The sequence below is a fragment of the Phocoena sinus genome, chromosome 6, assembly GCF_008692025.1.
Source record: "Phocoena sinus isolate mPhoSin1 chromosome 6, mPhoSin1.pri, whole genome shotgun sequence".
In the NCBI taxonomy this organism is placed as follows: Eukaryota; Metazoa; Chordata; class Mammalia; order Artiodactyla; family Phocoenidae; genus Phocoena; species Phocoena sinus.
Window position 1 is genome coordinate 89,829,754 of NC_045768.1, and position 17,245 is coordinate 89,846,998.

Below are 17,245 nucleotides of genomic sequence, written 5' to 3' on the forward strand. Positions count from 1 at the left end.
ACTTAGTACCAGCCTCTCGGGGGGACACCCGGCCAAATATTCTAGAATGAAAACTTAAATTCAAAACCATTTAAAAAACATAATTTCTGCCTAACAAACAGAAAAGCTTAAACTACAAAGAATACAATTTGAGGTAGATTCTCCTAAGTTTGGTTGTCTTTAGTTTAGCTTGTTTCAAAGTCATCAGAAGCCTAAGGCGACCACAAATGACATGGGCTCCACACAGTTCAGGGTCAACACCGGGTTACTGAATTTAACTCAGTAGTTTAGGGGAAACCAGAGATTTATTGAGCCCCAACAGTAGAATACTGAAAACCCATCAAATGAGCCTAAAACTCTTCTGCCGGGAAAGAACGCCTTCATAAAGAATGGCAAAAAGATCTAAAAGTGAAGGCGATTTTGTCAAAAGAGATTACTTGATTACAAATCAAATTCTGTAAAAAACAAACAAAAAACACAAACAACAACAAAAGAAAACCAAACCAATGGCAAAGAAAAAAAACAAAACCCTGTACATTAAAAAGAAAAGGCAGATCCACTAATTTAGCTAACTCTGAAAAGTCTTGAATTTTCTAAAATTTAGTGTAGAAATTAGAAAGCGAGTACAGCCATGTGGACACAGTGACTAATAAAAGTGCACTGAAAAGATAAGCACACCAAAAAATCAGGTGACAACATGGAGAAAATTAATACTGTCAAAACAATTAAAGAAAAAAAGGAATACTAGAAGGGAAAATTAAAAGGAATACGATGTTAAATGCTGACTAAAAGGGCACAGGGATGATGACATAACATTGTTCTTCAAGTGGTTTTTTTAAAAGGGATTTACAATACTAGGAGGGCAAAGACTATTTTTTAGAGAAAACGAATGTTGTATTTAGGAACAACAGAACGAAACAAGAAAAAGAATCCTGGCCAGATGTTAGTAAATTCTTAGGACCAAGCCCTCCCAGGGTTTGGGATCCCCACCTGAAATAAAAGGCAAGTTTATTTCCTGATGTGGAAAACAAGAATAAACACCCATTGGTAAACAAGGGAAAACCTTTATCGAACAAAAGTAGACTTGACTGTTTCCATAACTGGGAAGGAAATTCCTTTTGCCCTGAAGGCTCTAAGTTCACGTCATTATTATTACTAGTTTAGTGCACTGAGTGACTCCTCCGTGAGGTTAGCTGTGTCTCACAGAACTCCAAAACAAGACTTCCCAAAACAAGGAATGAGGCTTGTCAATTACCTTGAGCTCCTGCAGCTGATCAGGCTCATAGAGTTTGGGGGACAACGCCTGTGCCAGGAAGGCATCCAGCTCCTGGCGACGCAGTATCCGTGCTCCAGGCCATTGCACCATATACCTACAGCGGGTAGACAGAGAAGGCCTGGTGTCAGGATGGAGCAGTCACCAGTCACATGCATAACCTGGTGTTCAGGTTCTAAGGAGACTCAGGATGACACAAGCTAAGGAGGCCTATATGGATTTCTTACCCAGCTTTTCTATTTTCACTGGATGATGCCAATTACAAGTGAAAACCTAATCATCATCTGGGCTGATCAGAATGTTTGGAGTAATTAAAAATAACACTAAATTTAAACACACTGCAAACCAGCTGGTAAGTGATTTTTTGATACAACTTTACTTTTTTGAGGTAAAAGTTAAGCACAAATTTTACCCTGAAAATATATGTTAAGCGCAAATTTATATGATTTATCTATTTTAATTCAAGACAGGATACCTGGGAAGCAGGCCCTAGGTCCAAATAAGCAAGATTTATCTCCTGATGAAGAGTAAGTGTGCGAACCGTCTGCACAGAAGGGGCTCTGGCAGTGGCAGGTGAATGCCCTGCAGTGGAATAGGAAGGGACAGCAGGGACAAGAACTAAAGCTTCAGCCTTCAGAACTGGTACCTGCAATCCCTGGGGACACACAGACTTACTGGGGCCACCCTGGTGTGAGCAGCTAAAGGGAAATCAATTTCTACAACTTCAACTTCCATTTGTACTATCTGCCTGAGAACTGCCAGGTGTCCACTGTCCCTTTTCTCTGCCAATCATTTCCCCTTTACTCACCTGGCCGCACGGCACTGCCCCAGTGACAACCTCCAGGACATTAAGCGAAGGCACAATCCCAAATAGTATTTGGGTGTGAGAGAGTAAAGGGATAACCACTAAGAACTTCATCATAAGTCTCATTGCATGTCCAGTGGTTCCTAAGTCTCTGCATTCAGCAAACTTGAAGGATGACCTAGCCAAGTTGCCAGATGATCACCAAAAATAACTTCTGGAGATACACAGATCCCTATGTGATCTCTGGCAAATAGCTTAAAAGGAGTCTGGAGAACTGTGACATGCCTAACAAAACTCCTTCCAGTCCTGTCTGCTGAGAACGTTTTCTCAGTGCTTAAAATTTAAGTCAACAAAAATCAGCATCAGAGTTGGTACAGAGCCCGCTCTCATTTCTGTAATAATTAACATCCACCCACAGGAACATAAACTTAAAAGGTGAAGGAGGAAGTTTCATCCAGCTGATTAAGAGAAGTATTTTCAATAAAAATCCCAATAGAAAAATGAAAGTGCTTGCTGGTACCAAGCACTAGTCTGAGTATTTACACACACTGATTCCTCAAGTGGTCACAGCAACTCTGAGGCAGGAACCATTACTATCCCACTGTAGAGATGGGGAAGCGGAGGCACAGAGCTTATATACTTCATGGTAAAATTATGTAGTAGAAGCAGAAAGCGCTTGCAATTTCAAGGTAAACAAACAGTGGATGTATGGTATTTAGAGTCGAGTGATGTAGAAGTTTTACTTCATTAAACTGTTAACATTTACAATGATAAAAATAACACCCTTTGCAATTGTTTGAGTGCCAAATATCTTAAATAAAACAATCATACTGAGTTTTTACCACGGCTTGATGCAAGAAACAGCAAATCTGAAGAAAGTCTCCCTACTTTTCTCTGAAAAAAATTATTGTGAAAAGATTTTGCTCAACATACAATGTTCTTTGCCTAAGTACCCGTGTTATACAACCCTTTTATTTCTTATTTTTTAAAAATTGTGGTAAAATACACATAACATAAAATTTACCACTTTAACCATTTTTAAGTGGATAGTGCAAGGGCATTAGGTACATTCACGGTGTTGCACAGACATCCTCCCACCATCCATCATTACAACTCTTTTCATCCTGCAGATCTGTGAAACATTAACTCGCCTCTTCATCCCCTAGCCCTAGGCTAGATGTTCCTTTAAAAATTATGAATCAGAAAAAGATTGTTTTGGGGACAGGCTGGTTTTCTTAAGATCTTTCCTGGTTTTTCTGGCAGCAAAGACTCTCAGCAGTCAGTTCAGCTGCAACAATGAAAAGCCTTTTGGGTTAGAATACCTACCACTTCCTCCATTTGGCTTTCTATTTACATTTTAACAAAGTCACCCTTTATTTCTTTTTCAATGTAAGTCCTCAGAAGGACTTTCTGGATGTAGAAAGAGTATGAAGTGTGTTCATAAAGATACACATGTACATAGATAGCTTAAATACCATAGAACACAGATGGCACCAACGGCACTGCAGTCAGGGGCAAAGGTGAGAGCAGCAAAAACTGACCCTTGGTTATCTCACGTGTTCACGCTCTTCCTATCTGTGCACTGACAGTGTTTTCAATCACTTTGTGTTTCTCAGTTCTCTCTAGACATTCTTTTCCATGTCTTCTTCCTGGGTCGGGCCTTAAGTTTCCTACCGTGGAAGTCTGAGGGTATCTGCAGTTCCCCCTTCGTCACCTCTCCTCTCACTACCCTTTAGAAGCACGGAAGCTGGAACAGAAGCAGGTCTCCACATCACTTGGGGGACCAATGTGGTCTGCCTCCTATTGGCACAGATGGGGAGCTGGACCCTGGTATGCTCCTTGGGGTGTTGGAAAAGCCTGCACTTGTTTGGGGGCTCAAGCCCTCTATCTCCCTTATTGTATTTATTAAGTTCCTCCAGAACGTAACTCAGTCTGTCTTCTCAGAAGCTGTCTTGGATAAGGATCTCGTCTGTCTGGTCTCAGCTGTACCCTAGGAAAGGCTGCTTTCTGTTCTGTTCTGGACACTTGCTTCACCCTCACACTGAACCTCTGCTCAGATGCTGGCCCCTCCTCATCTTCACTACAAGGATATCTAGAGATTTGACTGCCATTTCTTCCCCCATTCTCCTTATTGCTGTTGTATGGGTACTGATATCACTAGTGAAAGCACAGAGAAAACCACCACCTCCCGGCTGGGGTATGCCTGCCCCAAAGGCAGAAGCGGAATCTCACTGCGAAGGAACAGAGGCAAATCTAGACGGAGAAAATAGTCTACCCAGAGGTTGACAAACTGCACCCAGGGGCTGGCTGCCTGTTTTTAAACACAATTTCCTGGAGCAGCCACACGCATCAGTTCACATGCTGTCTAAAAGACGTATGATCTGCAGATCCCTGGTCTGCAAACAAACCAGTGTTTATTCTTCAGAAACATCTCTGCATCAACCCAAAGAAACACGAGAAGCTGTCTGAGATTGGAGGAGACAAGGCACCTGAGCACAAGCACAAGGCAAGATTTTGTTGCTAACAAAGGATGTTATTGGGATAATAGGAGAAATCTGAGTAAGATCTGTAGTAGATCAGATGTATTAGTATTATTTTTCTGATTTTGATAATGCCCTTGTTTTTTTAGGAAACATAAAGAGTTTAGGGGTAAAGGGGTATCACATTCACAACTTCCATTCAAGGGATTAAGGACAAACACACAGACACATGGAGAGAAGAGGAGAAAGCCACTGCAGTACAAGGTTAATATGTGGGGAATCTGGGTGAAGAAGAGCCACCAACTTTTTGTACTAATCTTATAATTTCTTCAAGTTTGAAATTATGTTTTTAAAAAAAAAAAGATTAAAGGAAGGGGAGAGCCTTTGGGATGACAGCCCAACCTTGTGACTGCGGACATTTGCCCCGCCCCAGCCATCAAGGCCAAGGGTCATGCTGTGTGGCCTCCACAGGGCCTTACCATATCTGGGACACAGGCTCTGCCCTTTGTTGCCCCCTCCCCCATCCTCAGCAGACCTTTGTCACACAGCTGCAATTTCGCCAGAGAAAGACCACTGGGCCACGGCCCCAGGCCACAGCCTGTTCTTGGCAGGCCCTTGGAGACATACACCAACCCTCTTACTCATTTGCACCGCGCCCCCCCCAAACCCCTGCTCCATGCCCTTCCCACTCTTCACCCCACGTTCTCAGCAGGTCATACCCATCAATCAAACAGAAGCCATGCAGGGAATCCTTCTTTACCTGCTTGTCCCTGTGGCCCAAAACACTCATGAAGGTAGAACAAATACTCTTAGCAGAAGTGGACCAACCCATTTACTGGTGTCCTGGCCCCAAATCCCCGAGACTGGTCCCATAAGCCATTCTCTCTCATCTCTCCCCAACCACCTCACCTCAGTAAGCCCCTCCTCCTCAGGATCTGAAACTGTGAGTCTTTCCAAGTGGGAAACTCCATGGCTCCAAGCCCATAATGCACACAACAGTCTGCACAACCAAGCATGTCTTCTGGCTTCCACCAGAGTAGCAAATACGAGGGAACCTGAGCTGCACTCACTGTAGCTTCTCGACACCACAGAGATAAGCACAGGAAGAGGTTTGGTGAAATGAGAGATTACTAGCTGCATTTATTAACCTTTTCAAGTTCTAAAATGAGCACGTTTTTTATAAACAACACAAAAAAATAAATAACAGGGACCAGGACAATCCTGAAATCTGGAAAGACTTTCCAAAGGCCATCTGAACAGTGCCTAAAAGAAGCATAGCTGTTTCTGGGGTAATGGCCAAGGAAGGGCCACAAAGACAAAGACAAAGAGTGGGGCCCAGTAATATATCTGGAGAAAAACATGGTCCGAAAGGATACATGCACCCCAATGTTCACTGCAGCACTGTTTACAATAACCAAGACATGGAAGCAACCTACATGTCCATTGACAGAGGAATGGATAAAGAAGATACATACAATGGAATATTACTCAGCCATAAAAAAGAATAAAATAATGCCATCTGCAGTCACATGGATGGACCAAGAGACTGTCATGCGGACTGAAGTAAGTCAGACAGAGAAAGAGAAATACCATATGATATTGGTTATGTGAGGAATCTAAAATGAAGTTATACAAATGAATGTATTTACAATACAGAAGTGGACTCACAGACTTAGAGAATGAACTTATGGTTACCAGTGGGGGAAGGGTGGAGGGAAGGGATTGCTAGGGAGTTTGCGATTGACATGTACACACTGCTACATTTAAAAAGAATAACCAATAAAGACCTACTGTATAGCACAGGGAACTCTGCTCAATGTTGTGGCAGCCTGGATGGGAGGGGCGCATGGGGGAGAATGGATACGTGTATACGTATGGCTGAGTTGCTTTGCTGTGCACCTGAAACTATCACAACACTGTTAATTCGCTATACTCCAATGTAAAATAAAAAGTTAAAAAAAAAACAAAACCCAAAAGATATATATATAAAAAAAGAGTGGGGCCTGGTCACACTGTCCAGTCTGCACCCACCAGGCAACCCAGTGTCCCAAGAGGCCCAGTGCCTGGAGAGACAAGACGTGAAGGCAACGCCACCCCAAGGAGCATGAAATAATGTGAGCACTGTGCCCACATCAACGCAGCAGTGGATTGTCCTGCACTTATATACAGCTGCTTCTGGCCGAGAGGCAGCCAAACAAGCCTTAGGCACAGCACACATCAGCCTCACTCAGTGCCCAGTGGGACCTTCAGGTCAGGTGTACGGTAGACAGTTAGCTGTCCACCCACTAGATTAAAGGCCACACATCATTTTAAACTCGGAAGAAACACAAACAAAGTAACCAAAATGATTACCACTAATTTGATCTTAGAGCACCCAAAGTCTTAATCTTAACGTTTTGGCTAATATAAAATGAACTCTCCATCAGAGGAAACCAGAAGAGGATTCTAAAACCAAAACAAAAAAACTAGTCTTTCTCACTAGCTAATCCTCAATGGAGATAAAGATAAGAAACTGATACAGTATGCTAATTTTAGTCAACCTCAATTTAATTAAGGAAAGGCTTCTAAATAAGTTATTGGCCTTAAAGTCTGTTATGAATGTAAGAAACTTCAGGAAATAAACACCTGACTAAAGCTCTGCCCCCGTCCTCAGGAAGCAGGTGAGACCCAGTGGGGGTCAGGGGACCATGGAGAAGGGGCCACCCCAGGGGGATGGGACACACAGGGCTGGGGCAGGTGACGATCTGTATGGCAGCTGGGCCCCAGGCTCTCACTGTTTGTCAGGGCCAGAGACCATACACATGGGAAGGGAGAGCTAGGATGGGCAGGTTGAAGAAATCAGAAGCGGAAGTCTATAAACATGCAGTTGTTTGTGTGCCTGTATGCATACTGGGGAAGGTCTGGGAGGAGCAAAGTTGCTGTCAAAAGCCTGGTGTCCAATACTGACCCCATCACTAGAAACCAGGGCTGCTGGGAAAAGGGGGCATCCACGGTAAGGTCAGAGTCTCTGCACAGAAGTGCTTACATGGAGGCCAGACTGACGAGTTCCCCAACTGGCCCAACAGGTGACAGTGGAGTACCAAATTACATGACAGCAGTAGTGGACCACAAGTCATCGATGAAGCCAGGAGCCCATGTTGATATAAATACACTGAAGTCTGAGGAGGAATGGCATTTTTACACAAAGTGCCTCCCATGAAGTCATATTAGTTACGAGGGGGACGGAATGGCCTCGCTGGAGAAGCCAGGCAGACACCCCCTTTGCCAAGTGGTCAGAGCACAGATGCACAGCATGGATGAGACAAGGAGGAGCAGAGGAACAGCTCTTCCCTCTACAGCATCTGCTGAAGACCAACGGAACTTCACCTCCAAATACAAAGGGAGGCTCTGAAACAAAACCCTGAAGTTAAGATAGAAATAAAGTATTAATGTTGATTGATCCTGATGGCTGTATTGTGGTTACATAGGACAGTGTCCTCGTTTGTTAGAAAATCACAAGTATTTCTTTTGAACATCAAGTATTTAAAAAAAAAAAAAAGCTCTTTGTATTATACTTGCAACTTTTTCCTAAGTTTGAAACTGGTTCCAAAAAAACCCCTCAAAAAACCAATTCACCTGATTCAAGTATACAGGCCAATTCAAATTAACTCCAAAACACCAACAGTGTCCACACAGGCATCTGTGGCCCATTGGCTGAGAGGGTCTGGAAGCACAGAGTGCCCACATCTAGGTTTTTAAACCCCTCTCTCCAAGGCAGGAGCCAGCCCCTTAGAGATGGCAGGTTCCAGGGTAAGGAAGATACAGGACAGCCTGGGCATCTTGTGGTGCCAGAAAGCAAGGACATGCTTGGGGGGACAAGGGACATAGGAGCCACTGAACGAACTCCCAAGGTCTGAGCTGGAACAAACTGAACAACCAAATAACAAGGTTATATCAGGTTATAACCCTAGGAAGAGCGATAACCATGAGTCCATACTGATCTACATATGCTTAAATAAATGAAGGAGGAAGAAGAGACACATTTTCCCTGAAGAATAATTACAAATAATACATAATATAGTTCCCCAATAGCCTTCAAAAGCTTTAACATTTAAAGGATAAACTATATTTAAAATCATTATGATATTTACATAAAATACAGGTTCATCAAATATACCTATTCTACAAAACATACTATATAGCATCAATTCAAATCCACATTGCATTTACATGGCCTATATTTCTATAATATATGAAAATATAAGATGAGGACAAACTTCAACCGACAACATGATTCATCTGGAATAACCCCCACCTACTTCATACAGAAAGCGTCTTTGAGAGGCATTTGTACAAGCACCTGCTAGAGAACACACAGCGGCTGAGGCAGCGGCCAGCAGCACCTACCGTAGGACGCAGCACAGCACCGTGAGATGAGTGGGCACGCTGGCTGGGTTGAGCATGGCTGGTGTGTCTGACCTCATGCAGGCCAGGAAGGCCCTCATTCTGCGGTTCTTGTCCTCCACTGCCTTCCCCAGCCAGAGTCTCTTCAGATTGGGGCAGGTCCACTCCCTGAAGGCAAGAGCTTCCACCAATTCTGGGGTTTGCGGAGATTTCCCTTTGTAAGCTGCCCACTCTTTAATGATCACTGGTGAAACTACAGGAAGGAAAATCAGAGAACCATTTATGCCCTATCTCAGCTACTTTAAGCCTAACAAAAACAAACAGCTCTAATAATTACAGTATGGAAGATGTCATTCTGGTATAACAATGGATTCTCTCATTAGTAAGCTATCGGTCATCAATCCTCACCTCTAATCCTCATTTTGTTCTTTATGAACTTCAGTGACTCATTCAGATTTTCAGTCCGGCCACCAATAAATTTCTTCTCAATCAAATCAAACTAGATTTCCCCCATATAACTAATATGTGTAAATCAAGGATGTTAGATAAAATTTGTTTTCATATTATAAATCCATTAATAGTTTTAGTAATAACAATGGGTACAACTTACAGAAAGTATGTGATTATCACAGAAATCCATGGAAAATCCAATTTAGATAGCTAAATTGAACTATTGAACCTAACTGAACCTTTTTCTACATGTCATACTAATTAGATCTGAGAAATAATTTGCATTTGGTAGCCACTTTACTTAAGGACCTCCTACTTTAACAAATGTAACTGTTAAAGTCTATTTTAAAGATTGGCAGGGACAAACTACCACGTAGTGAGATCCCCAAAGCCCAGTAAAGTGGCAGGCGGAAGCGACAGTCCATGTTTTGAAATCCCAAGTGAAGTCAGCACACAGTATTTCTCTTCAGCAAGACTGAAGACAAACTGTAAAATTCCCCATTTCACTTCAAAAAAAAATTAAGAAGTTCTAAGTTGATTTCATACAAAAAAATGACCTTTTATCCACCGTAGTTTTACCACTATTAGCATCAATTAATTCTTAAAACACAAAAACATGCACATTTTCCCACATAATTTCCAAATAAGGGAGAAACTGTGACGGGGGAAGGAAAAAAATAGAGATAAAGCATACTGCAGAGAAATATGTTAAAATTTCTCACCAAAGTGCATTGATGTAAACAATTTCATCAGATCTGGGTGTGAATTTTGTAACAAACAGCTCACTTTGGTCAATAAACATCAGAACTGAAGCAGGGCCCCATGGAGCCCCTGACCCAGAGAGCTGCTAGCATACCCCACCCTCCCCTCACATGGCTGACAGCTGATACAGAAACCAGGATGGTGCTATGATTCTAATGTGATCTTGGATACATCAATTATATCCAAATAACCATACCCCCTCCCTGGGCTCATTTTCCCTAAAGTAACACCTGAGGCAAACCGAGACTGTGAAGAACCCAAATCCTGACAAAATTAAATGATTAACTGGCTCATCTCTAGCTCCACCCCAAGTCTGAACAAATCAGGCAAGACAATCGTCTCTTCCAATGTCACGAAGAACTTCAGGAGTCAGATACCTGGATATACACAGTTGTTAGCAACAGGAAAAGCAAGCTTTTGCACAATCAACCCCAGTCAAGTCAGGTGACAGTGTGCTGCAGAGGAGGGCCATGACCAGCCATTCTGCATGGACCCCAACTCCCAGGAGCAGGCTGCTTGAGCAGGGGTACAAGTCAAGACAGTTTCTGAAAATTTCCTTACAAAAAAGTAACTGTTTTGTCATTGGGAAATCCCTTTAAGTTACATTTGTATATCTTAGTGTTTAAATGTTAAAAAAATTTTTTTAACTTAAAATGTTTGCTTTAAAATCCATCAAGTCAAAACAGAGATATACATGTATATATAAATACATGTCTTTGAATTTATCTATATTTTAGGTGCCAGACACAAACTCACAAGGTCCCCATTGTCCAGCAGACCCTGTCCTCGGACTCACAATCTAGCACTCACCCCCATTCCTGCCAACCTCCAGCGCGCACAGCTCCACGTGTCGCCCACCCGTATGCAGAGGGTGGCCGTCACCACCACAGGGCCCTCCTAGGTGCAGTACACCCCACCCACCTTTGTCCCAACTACAGTCTGAGAGGCTGGCACATTGTCAGCTCCAAGAAAACAGGTGAAAGGAGGTTACAAGAGAACCAGTATGCTATGTTTCTATTAGGTCAGTTCACAAAGTTCATTTTCATGCCCCCCAAGCAAAAATGCATAAATCTATTTTTTCTATGTAACATCTTCATTTTGATGGCAAAGATTTATTTAATGGAACTAATTAGATTTTATCTTTGGTTGTTAATCTGGGTTAATAACCTAGTTAATCTAAGGTCTCTCACTTTCTTCCCCCAAAATACAAACACACACACACCCACCACACACGCATGCACACAGAGCATAAGTTTACTGCATCTTAAAAAACTCAGATTATAGTGCCAGGAGTCTCCCTTGAGTTTTCTCAAAAGAGGCATTCTTATTAAAGCTGTCTTCATCTTCATCCATTTATTTCTTTCCCCTTTGTCAGCTCTGCTCTTGTCTCTCTTTAATAATTTTTAGCAATCATTTCATTACATTGTTTTCGTTCTAGAAATAAATTTTTGGTGGAAGATTTTCATTCTCAAGTTCAGAATGCTTAGACCTATACATACTTTATGTTCCATGTCCTACATCGAGGATAAGTGGAGGTCAGAGGTACCAGCAGTCCCTTCACAAGTGTGTCTGTTCACTTGAGTGTTCCCTGAAGCTGCCCTACACAGCTGTCCACACTAGCTGGGGCTCTGAGGGACCTAAGTATGCCTGAATTTACCTGGCATGATGCTGTGTTCTCAGATCCTGTTCAGCCTGTACAGGCTACAGATGAGAGCACACTCGTGCCTGAGGACCGCCAGCTGATGCTCATGAACTCCCGTGTCCTAGAGAAAGGACTGCCCCAATACTAGCAGGGACATGCAGTCCATACCCACCAGGAGCACAGGACAGGGCAGGGGAGACTGCAGCTGTAAAGGAGGCATCAGATATAGCAGCTTCCTCTCATATTCAAAGCATTTTTGTTGCTTATCTGCACTAGTCATGACAAGAATGGCTCATATCTAATTTAGGAAATACATGTCTTTCTCAGAGAAAATAAATGTGCAGTAACAAAAAGCTTTGCTCCAAAAGCAAAGATGCTTCCAATTCGCTTTATTTTTTTAACATGTATCTGTTTTTAAACTGAAAACTTGTAGATCTTTTGCGTACACCACCACTTAATAGCTGTGGAACCTTTGGCCCATCACCTAACAGATATTTATTGAGCACCTAGTATGCACTGGGTGAGGCAGGAAAGGCACCCAGGGCTCAGGTGCCAACTCCCACATGCCAGTGTGAGAACAAGGGTCTCCTTAAATTCTGAGGCCTGGGTCCCTCATTTGCTTCACACTGGCCCAGCCCTGGAACTAGGCACTAAAAAAAGGGGCCAACGACTCACTCTGTTGCTCAATCCAGATGAGGAAACACAAAGGCATCTTGCACCCCTGTTACGTGCTTTCAACTGTGTGAGATCAACTTATGTTGTATAGGCTCATTACATTAGATTAATTAAAGGTTAGTGTTTTATAGATTAATGAATTCCAAGGGACATCCCATTTTCGGGTTGACACATGGCAGCCTCTGTGTTACAGGCTTGCCCTTTGGGGTGGCTGGTACACACACGGTACCTTCTCTCCCTCTGGCTCCAGGCTTCTCCCCGAGTTGCTGCTGCCCAGGAGGGAAGGCTCGGTCTCTGATTCAGCTCACAGGAATAAGCAGATGCAAAGTAGCCAGCTAACAGCAAGTAACCTGGGCTCTTATCATTTTTGCAAAACCCACTGGTTATACAGGGATTATCCAGATGGTACGTGGCGGCTGGATTATGAGAACACTCCAAGTGCATGCAGACGAGAGCACTGGGGTATAAAACCCTCTCTGTGAGGCACCATTTTGGAAAGACATGTTCATGCTGCCTTGTTAAAACAAGAATAAGAGAATCCCAGAGGTTAGCTAATCCAGCTACTGTCCGTGAATAAATTTTCTGTGTGTCACCATCAATATATATTGATCTCGTCTTTTCTACTGACAGGAAAACTCATGATTTCAAGTGGACAACTTCAAAGAAACTGAATATTAGATTGTCTTCCTTACCTGAAACTAAACTGAATTTTTACACTGGCAAAAACAACTCCAGGGCACAAGTTTTCTGTATTACTGGAAGCTAAATTTATAACGCAGCTTCTTTACTGGAAGTACCTCTTCAAATACAATTTCCAGACATAAAACACTATTAAGACTTAAGCTGTCAGTAAAAACCCCATGTTTTCCATCAGACGTTAATCATCTACTATTTTCACATTTACACATACGACAACCAGCTACCTTAGAAATCTGTCACAATGCTGAATTTGGGATCCATCCCAGACCAGGAATAATGAACGTTTCATTTTGTAAGCCTATTCCAACTGACTGGTAGTGGCTGCCTATGGTGCCATATGATGAAGTACGTCTCTAAGCTCAGTGCCAGAGCACCATGAGCAACTAGCAGTGCCTGCTGTAAGGGCTTAGGAGTGAGCGTTGCAGCACACACACAGTATGGTTACAGGTAAGGAAAAAGACGGAGACAACTTCCAATACTATGGCCAACTGGACCCTTTGGTCTGTGTCTGTGCAAGTGTGTGTACCTGGGGAAGGAGCCATTGTTTTATTCCCTGAGCTCTCCTCTGGAGCTACAGAAAAAAAACAAAACCACACAAATAAACAGAAACAAAACTCTAGTTCCTTCGTATCAGGGCAGAAACAGAAAAATGGGTGCAATGAGAGTTGGTCAATCCTTCCAATGGGGAAAACTGCTGGTTAACTACCAAGCAGCACTGTGTACAGGTTATGGGGTTTCAACTAGCTAGTCCCCCATTTCCTCATGCTGACACATCTGTGAGCACCCTCCACGACTCTCAAAAGTAAAAGACTATGAATTTTTTCCTTAAACCTTTCATATCTGAGCCTGGGGGTATCCTACTGTCCACAAACATATACATGCTCAGTAGGCCACGGGGCACATAGAACATGGTGTTACAGACATGTGGTAAACACTGTTCCTAGTCTTCATTTTTCCCATTTATGTCATTCCTACTATATTAGAAACTCCAAAGCTCAAGGAACTATGACATAAACATTAATCCAAAAGAGCACCATCAAACACTGCCTGTCACACAACAGTGCCTTCCCCAACAGCTGTCTCTTGAGCTCAGCTGCTCAAAGTTCTGTGAGGAAAAGGCAGTTTGCTAATGCTACTTCTGGAAAGCTTTGAAGAATAAAGAAATTCAGGTTAATATATAAACAGCCTTCATAAAATCATAAGAAAAAAATGATAATGATAATCAATTTTCATACATATTGAAACAGCACACTAATTAATAGTCATGCTATAGTATTCTGTTTTATAATGTAATTCACAATGAACAAATTTAACTTATTTATTTTCAATTAGCAGTCCCAATTATTTGGCACTAACAAAATTTCTAAAGCAAAGTAGACCAGGAAAAAGAAATCAATGTTCCTTTTGGCTTTTCTTGATAGTTTAAAAAGTAGAGAATATGGAGAAGTACAAATATAGCATAAGTATACTAAATATAAACATAGTATATAAACTTGCTTTCTATTTCCATAACTGCATCTCACGTGTCTATAATTTATGCCCATCTATTTTCTACAAGCCTGCTATTTTTTTTTTCTGGCTGCACTGCACAGCTTGCGGGGTCTTAGTTCCCTGACTAGGGACTGAACCCGTACCCCCTGCAGGGGAATCCTAACCAGTGGACTGCCAGGGAATTCCCAAACCTGCTTTTTTTTTTTTACTTAATTTTGAGGTATTGAAGAGACTTGCAGAAAACAGAAGCCAGTTTTATTAAGTGGATAATAATTTTTAAATTCACAAATCACTTCCTGGATTTTTAACGGTTCAGCTATAGATGAGACGACTCATTATCCTGTAGTCTTTTTAGAGCCTGATCCCTTTCTTCTGGCCCCTTCACCATTGGGGAGTACCTGGGGGAACCCCAGTGCCCAGGTGGCTGAGGAGTGCCCCCAGGGAGAAGAGTCAATAGGGCACTAAAGGCCAGAGCTGACTCCAGGGCAGAAGTGCATCTGAGAAGCAGCCACGCCATCTGGATTTCACACACAAAGGCTTCGAGGCCAGGGCTGGCTCAGACCCAGGCGCCTGTCTCCAGGCCCAGCCTTTATTCCAGCAGCTACAGAGACAGCTAGGTCCCTGTTCCCATCTCTCCCTGAAGCAACTGCCACCATCACCATCCAACACATCTGGGTGAATCTGTTTGTGTTGGGTCAGCAGTCTTCTGATTGGACTGGTAGGATTTCCAATTCCACAACAGTGACTTCAGTAGCATGCTGCCACAAGAAAACAAGTATTCTTAAATTCCTAAAAGCAAAATGATAGAACCTAGAAATGGACAGAAAAGAACGGAAAAATAAACTGCCAGCATGTAATTCAGTACGATTTTCAAAGGCTGGAATTTTTTAAGGATCCAACTATAGATATCCTACTTTAACCATATAATGACTTTAAAAATGAAACTTTGGTAAGTCACACGAAAATTCACTGTAGATTATGAACATTTTATCATATGCCTTAAGCAAGAGACTAATGTCCAAATGAATACGTGTCTTATATCTAATGAGAGTTAAGTATTTTTGAACAACCCTACAGACTTCAATATGTCCTTTGACTAGTTCTGACAACAAAGCCCTCTTGGGAAAACTCTTGATGGTCACAGTGACCACACCAGGAACATGCCTATGTACACACAGCATTCTGAAGCCATGTTAGATCAAAACCCTCACATTCAGAAGCAGGTGCATCACCTACTTGAGTAGGTGGGTTTACCTGGAACCCACATAGCTCGGTTTTGGTTACCAGACTACCAAAGTGGAAGGCAAAGTCAGTGGGCATGTGGAAAACGAACTTGTCCCAAGGACCTTACAGTGCACTTTCACGTGGTTTATGAATCTCCTGCAAAGTGCCATTGATTTCGTTTCATCTACGTATGGTCTAAGAGTAAGTGTAGGTAAAAGAAGATTTCAACATATTTTCAAATCTTGTCAACCAAGAACTCCTGAGAAAATGCTCTTTTTGGCATGATCAGACATTGTTGTTTTCCCATCTCATCCAGACCATCAAGAAGCTACAGCATTTTCTCGGTAAGAATAGTAAAACGCATAGTCACTTAGTAGATGTTGCAAGCTTAGAAACCTATATCAGTGGCATCATAAGAGTCGGTGTTTCCCATCAGCCAAAAGTAACATAGCAGTGACAAACAACTGTGTCTGTCCCATCCTTAAAAAGAAGTCAGAGGACTGGGGAGGGGAGCGGAGGCAGGAGGAAAGGAAAAAGACATGCCTGCCAAATTCTCTTTGAAGCTACGGCCTTCTCCCACTCACCTCACCCTTCCCCCGTCCACCTCACACTAGTACACCTTTCTCCTCCTTTCCTTTGTATTCCCCTGTGCCTCCCCCCTCCAAATAAGGTCAAGGCACCTCCATCCATAGCCTCACAGAGCTCATCTGAGTCACCCAGACTGTACCACCCTTCTTCTCTTCTTCTCTTGATCATGCCATTCCCCATGCCCTCCAGCCCCGGCCAGAACTAGCCTGCTACAGGCAAAGTGACCCTGTCAGCATCAGGCCCTATGGTGTGGTTTGCACACTCAGCCCTTCATGACAATGTGCCTCTCTCTTGCTTATGTTCAGAGGATGCTGGTCCATTTAGTTAATACTCTCCCCTGGGTTCTGCTTCCCCTATTGTCTGCTAACAGGCCAGCCTTTCCCAGGCCAGTAAGACACCTGTACCACCCAGGTACAAATTAACTGATGAGGGAGTGGAGCATGCTGTGTGCTGCCAGCTGTGTGTTCCACAGCGTTTTAAAGCCTCAGACTGGCAGCAGGGCAGAACAGACCAAGTCTCTGACTTCCTGAGAGCACCTGGCACCTGCAGCTCACCTGTGATGCAGAACTCCCTGAACCAGACGTGAGGGATGCACACTGCCCACTGCTGAGGGCATGAACAGAGCACACCAGCCATATTCAGGCTGCTGTATGAAGCTGTGAATACTGCAAAGGGGAGCCCGACCTGGGATCTACCTGAGGGTCTCCAGGTTGTGATCACTGAAAGCTCCTGAGGAGTTTCTGCATAAAGATAACTATGTTTCTGGAACATACAAGCAAATGAAAGAAACAGCC

At 42.9% G+C, this 17,245-nt stretch overlaps 1 protein-coding gene across 3 annotated transcripts in view; it reads right to left on the minus strand.

Annotated features, from left to right (window-relative positions):
- The window catches only part of FAM120A (family with sequence similarity 120A), a 105,452-nt gene that overhangs the window by 18,178 nt on the left and 70,029 nt on the right, over window positions 1-17,245 (minus strand). For all 3 annotated transcript variants that reach the window (XM_032636109.1, XM_032636108.1, XM_032636110.1), the window contains exons 11-12: window positions 8,924-9,173; window positions 1,235-1,349 (exon numbers count right to left, since the gene is read on the minus strand). In XM_032636109.1, coding sequence (XP_032492000.1) covers window positions 1,235-1,349; window positions 8,924-9,173 — 365 coding nt within the window. The remainder of the gene's footprint in view (window positions 1-1,234; window positions 1,350-8,923; window positions 9,174-17,245) is intronic.